Source organism: Plectropomus leopardus, chromosome 24 (genome assembly GCF_008729295.1).
Source record: "Plectropomus leopardus isolate mb chromosome 24, YSFRI_Pleo_2.0, whole genome shotgun sequence".
NCBI lineage: Eukaryota > Metazoa > Chordata > Actinopteri > Perciformes > Serranidae > Plectropomus > Plectropomus leopardus.
This window is the reverse complement of record NC_056486.1, coordinates 13,150,940-13,156,679: the sequence shown is the minus strand read 5'-3', so window position 1 is coordinate 13,156,679 and position 5,740 is coordinate 13,150,940. Positions and strand designations below refer to the sequence as shown.

The 5,740-nt window shown below is 38.0% G+C and overlaps 1 protein-coding gene across 1 annotated transcript; it reads right to left on the bottom strand.

Annotated features, from left to right (window-relative positions):
* Positions 1-445: 445 nt before the first annotated feature.
* On the bottom strand, positions 446-5,522 carry mmadhca (metabolism of cobalamin associated Da). Its single transcript, XM_042513079.1, has 8 exons — positions 5,459-5,522; positions 4,442-4,486; positions 3,276-3,417; positions 2,861-3,078; positions 2,172-2,277; positions 1,969-2,087; positions 1,791-1,877; positions 446-1,197 (listed from the first exon to the last, which is right to left on the bottom strand). Exons 2-8 carry the CDS (start codon positions 4,451-4,453, stop codon positions 979-981), a joined length of 903 nt encoding a protein of 300 aa, XP_042369013.1. The 5' UTR covers positions 4,454-4,486; positions 5,459-5,522; the 3' UTR covers positions 446-978.
* Positions 5,523-5,740: the final 218 nt, after the last annotated feature.

The following is a 5,740-nucleotide window of genomic DNA, read 5'->3' as shown; positions in this document are numbered from 1 at the left end:
CACGTCAGAGATAAAAAAGTAGAGTAAAGTTTATTCATGAAGCCTAATATTTGCCTTTGTATTTAGCTTTGAATGCAGGCATCATATTACTGCACGACACTAACTCAGCCTCTTCCCTGGAGCCTTTGTCCTCCCAAGCAGGTTTCCTTGGATCGCAGTTGTGCCCGGATCGTGGATCGTGGCTGCACTGCGGCCATGGTCCTGCCTGATGTCTACTGCAACTGCTATAATATTAATTATACTGACAGCATATATACACTATCATATGTTAATATATACCAAAAGGGTCTAAGGACCAAAAATAAATAAATGAAGTTAAGTGCAGTAACAGGACAGTGTGTTAGAATTCTCTTTTCTTCAGCAACCATGTGTTACAAATGGAGAGGTAAATTTGGGAAAAACACATATGTAAAGGAGCACACACTCTACAGAAAGTACAGCATCCGCCTGATGAGAAGTCACTTTATTTGCAGCAGTTCTGTCACAACTGTAGTGCTTGAACTGAAAAAGAATCCATTTCTTTACATTATGAGCAACAAAAAAACAAACAAAAAATCAACACTGTACATGTTTGTATGAAAAGTTATTGACCTGATAAGTGGGTTTTTTCATTTCACATCTGTGGTTCAAATATCATAAAACACAGATGTCACCGTCTACAGTGTCAACATTGTCTACAAACTTTTCACACTACATGCTGAAATGCCTTTTATTTGTCGTCAGAACTCTTCTCACAGCAGCGAGTGTGTGTTTCTCTCTGGATGTTGTGCAGGTTGACCTCTTGTCAGTTAGACACAGCATCAATGTCTATATTAGGGTCTCAGTCGAGTCCTTGTTACAGTAAGACAAACTTTTCACAACCTTTCACTGATACAACAGTGTACCGACACTACCATATATCAAGATCCAAGCTTCTTCAACCCATAAATAGAGGCTTTGTTTGGATTTAGTTCCGTGGAATATTAAATTTAAAAAAGCCTATTCTTCATCAGCAAGTACATTTGAAAGTCCTTGTAGTCTTGCAATAGCAGCACTGTGAGTGGGTGCATTGGTGAAAACAGTCCCCACAAACAAAGGTGTTCCTCTCAGGATGTGGCGAATAACTGTGCAGGAGCCCGACACCTCGATGTGGAAACCCAAATCTCTCAGTTCATCCTCTGTCCGCAGTTTGGGTTGACTTGATGGAGATGCAAAGAACTGTTGGGGAACATGAGGTGATATGATGTATGACTGCATAACATTGTTACAAATATTCTGCCCTTTTATGTTCGTATATAGAGTGCCCCAGGGATGGTATTTTTCTGCATGCCAACTAATGTCGCTCTGGTTCCCTAAAAATAAAAAGCCTATGGGAAGTTTTTTTAAATGCAGAGGGGCAAACAAGTGTTTTTGATACTTGACACAAATACAGACCACTTTCAGGGTTTTTGAAGCCTTAATGTAAAAACAATAAGTATAAAGCTATTATCATGCTAAAGCAAACTACACTATGCGTCACCACAGCAACAAGACTGTAAAGCCTGTTTGCGTGGTTTGGCGTAATGACATCTGTAGTCTCATTTAGCCACTTATTAGCAACCGTCTTTTTAAAGACACAGAAAAGCCTCAAAGTTTGCGAGTGTAATATTTACTAATGTGTTTTATGTTGTAGAAAAAAACGTATTTCTTTAGCCAGAATTACCACAGAATTTATTGAAGGCTTTTAACCAAAAAAAAAAAAAAAAAAGTTGACTTTGAGATGAGAGAACCTGAGGCGCTGAAATGCCAACAAACTGAGCAGAATAACTCACAGCTTCTCCTGTTGTTGGGTCGATGAAGTCTGCCCAGTAGCCTGCAGTCCACAGAGCGAAACACATTTCCTTTGCTCCGCTCACAAACTGCGGTTGGGAGAAAACGCAGTCAGCAGCTGCTTCAATATCATGTCTCATCTTCAAAGTTATAATAACAAGAAAATATCCCAGGACTTACTCTGTGGAGCAGCTGGTCTCTGTCCAGCTCTGCTGCCTCCTCACACCAACTGTTACTCTGAGTGACCGTCACTACCGTGATGGAGGAGGTGGGCGCTGAGGGGAACATGAGCTCAAGATCTGACACACAAACACAGTTCTGTTAGTTCAGGTCACGAGGAGCCGATATGTGAGGTGAGTTAAAGCCAAATAACCGTCCCTTACCTTTTCTTAACAGTTCAGGGCAGGAATTTATCGAGCAGTCTGTGTCCGTCTGGTTAAAGTATTGCTCGGCTTTGTGAACTCGCATGTCTATAGTACCCAGGGTACCCTGATGAACAAACAAACAGACACTGATAAAGCAGCTTTAAGGACCAGACATAATAATAAAACTGAGATAAACATTTGAACACATGCAGAATACAAAACAATCAATTTTGTTTGATTGCTGTTTGTATCATGTTGCAATCAATAACTGTGATAACTGTCAATTAATTTGATAATCTTTCAAACAAAATGCCATTAAATGGTTTTCATAAACATGGAAAGAAGGAAATGAGCAACAAAAGAAGAAATGACCCCAAAATTAGCTAGAAATTTGTAAAAAGTGCAAGAAAAAGAATTAGTACCAAAAAAAAAAAAAATGCAAACAAGACTTGGAAAAAATCCCTTAATTTCTTATAATTCTGTAACATAATTTTAAATATGTAAATATGATTATTATAAATATAGTTTTTCCCTAGCTTTTTTTAACAAAACATTTTCCCCTTTTTAATGGGTTATTTGGTCATTTTTCACTTACTGTTAAGTTGCTGCAGGGTTGCTACAACCCAAAATTTATAAATAATACAGGAATAAAAGTAAATAAAAAGCAAAGGCCTTGAGACACTGAGTCTTTTTTTCAAAAGTCTTACCTGGAACTCATTAACAAACTGGGCCAGTATGAACTGGTGTCTCTCTATGCTGCTTGGGGCCGTCAGTACATCGGGTACTGTCCTTTGCACTGGTGTCCTCTTCTGGTTTCCCATGCCCTCTAGGTGGCAGTCAAAGCCTGCGTTACCTGGCAACTGAAAGCGCTGGTCCTGAGGTCCAAATGGTCCCATGTTCTCATCAGGCCACACAGTCCTGGGACCTGGAGGGGACGTGACAAAGATATTAGAGTGTGTTTTCTGCTGAAAACTGCATCTCTAACACTGTCTGAAGCCTTGTTAGACCCGTCATCTTGTCACTCTTTCACATATTGTTTTGGTAACACAATTAAAGGGACTGGAGTGAGCACAAAGACACACCAAACTAAAATCAAAGTCGTAAGTTCCCTTCAGATCTCACCTGAGTCTGTGGGGGATACAGCTGTGTAAGGCTCGTCTGAGCTTGCAGCAGAGAAGGTTCTGGTTCTTCCGACTCGGAGAGCAGGGAATGCTTGATGGCCAGCGGCCTTCGATAGGACCCACCGGCCTCGACCACACAGAATCTGTACAGAAGCAAAAGCACCTGTTAACAGACGTAAACATTTTTCAGAAGGCCTACTGCATAAAAGAGGGGCAGCATTTGATTAATCCTTAATACAGAGGACAGTATACCTGCAGCTACACACTCCTGTTTGTTTTGCATAATCGTGCACATCGAATGTAACCCACTTTTAGGAAACGCTTGAAATGTTGTGGTGAATTCGGCATTTGGCTGATTTAACAAAAGTCACACTGATTCACACAGGTGAACTCAGTACAAGTGGGATACAATCCTAAAAATGTTGTGGTAAAAAAGGTAAAAGCTAGAAGACACTTGATGCTTTGACCCTTTGACACCTTGTTTCCTTTCAAAAGTGTGAAAGAAAACCAATGAGCAACTTAAAAAGAGATGCTCCAAAATCAGAAATGAATCAGTTTGTCAAAATTACTTGAAAATAAGCACACAAAAAGAGATTTTAAATCATAAATCAATAAAAACGACTTTAAGGAAATCCTAAAAATGGAGACAAAAACAAAAAAAAAAAGTATTTTCTGAAACATAATTTCGAATACTTAATCACAAGGTTTATAAATATAGTTTTCTGGACATTTTTCCCCTACTTTTTTCCCTCCATATCTAATCATACCGACCAGATAATTTTCAGCAATTTGTTTCTCACATTTTACATATTTTTCTGCACTTTGTGGGACATTTCTTGCCAAGTTGCTCATTGCCTATGGGGGCAAAGGCAATGAGCAACTTGGCAAGAAATGTTTCAGAGGATGACATGCTTGTGAAAGGTGACTGAACGCAGCACAACATAAAAGGCTTAAGCACTAAACAAATACCAATCTAATGACCATGTTTTAAACTAAAAAAATACTACATTTCTTATTCAGCTTGAATTTTGTACAACACATAATATCCTGCAAAAATGCTTGTTTTTTAAGACATTTGGCAGACACTCTTCTTCATAGTAGCTTCATACATGGGACAGAGCTACAACTGGCCATGCGATGAGTAAGTAAGGAAGATATATCACTTACACTACTCGACATTATTGCTTGTATTCTTCTTCTGTTAATATTAACCTGTTGGGTAAAAACAACAACAATTGATACAACAGAACACAAAAACAAGAAACAAGAACAAGAAAACACAAATTGCGATTTTTAAAAGCTGGACTGCACCAACAAGGATCAACTTTTAAACCTGGTTATATTATGGTTAAAGTTTAAATTCTGTCACAGCAAACGAAACCTCTCTTTAAATCTCAATTTAGGTTTTACTCTAATCACAGATTCAATTTAACTCTGTTGTAATAAAACTTTAATCTCCAGTTACTGGGTGCTGACAGCATATGGATCATTTCTGTATTTATTTACATACTTCTTTATTTCTTGTTCTTTGTATTTCTATAAAATATTGATTCAACTTCATTATAATTCTGCTTAAGAAAATAAACTTGTTTTTACTCAAGCAAGATTCATTTTTAATGATGCAACAGAGTTCTGCTTGATTTAATATCTAGATTTTCTCATTTTACACTGAGTTTTACTAGACTCTGATATGAGCTAATCTCAGATTAATTTAATCCTTGTTAGTGTAACCCAGTCAGTTTGCTTTACATTTGCTAGCGAAGGTTACTTACGGTTATGTTAGCACATGCTAGCTGACATGATGCAACGATTGCATGGATCTTAAACGGGTCAACAAAAGAAACTATGGTCGAGTCTAACGTGTGTTTGTTAAGAACAGCATTAGCAGTAAGCTCGTAACTGGTATATAAAAAAAAAATCATAACATATAATAGGTTCAACACAAACAAACAGCTAACTACTGTTAGCGCGTTGTTTGCTAACGTTAGCCCATATGGTCGGTCAGCTGATAACTTCCTGATACTTTCCCTTTTTAAACATCATTGTACACTTCCTCAATAGATATCATCTTGCACAAAACACATCACAACCTCTACAATTAGCTGGTTCACAATCGTTGTTAAAAAATGACAAATAAGTATCTGTTAATAGGATTACATAATGAAAAGTACATGTTGTTCTTACCTGTCAACTAGCACGTCCACAACTCGATGCTATCGCAAAACAACAACGGAAAGTGACGAGGGACAAACTACTGCGCAGTTTGCATAACGGTTACGTCCACTGACGTTTTCGCGTTTGCGACGTAAGGTTGGGTAACTGAGGTTTTGGAAAGAGTTTCACCATTTTCTGCGTGAAATTGTGTTATTTTGGGACAATATACATTTCTAATACACCACATACTTTTCGTCCATTAACCCTTTGAAACCTAAAAAGGACATTACTTTTCTTTTGCTGCTCTCAGAC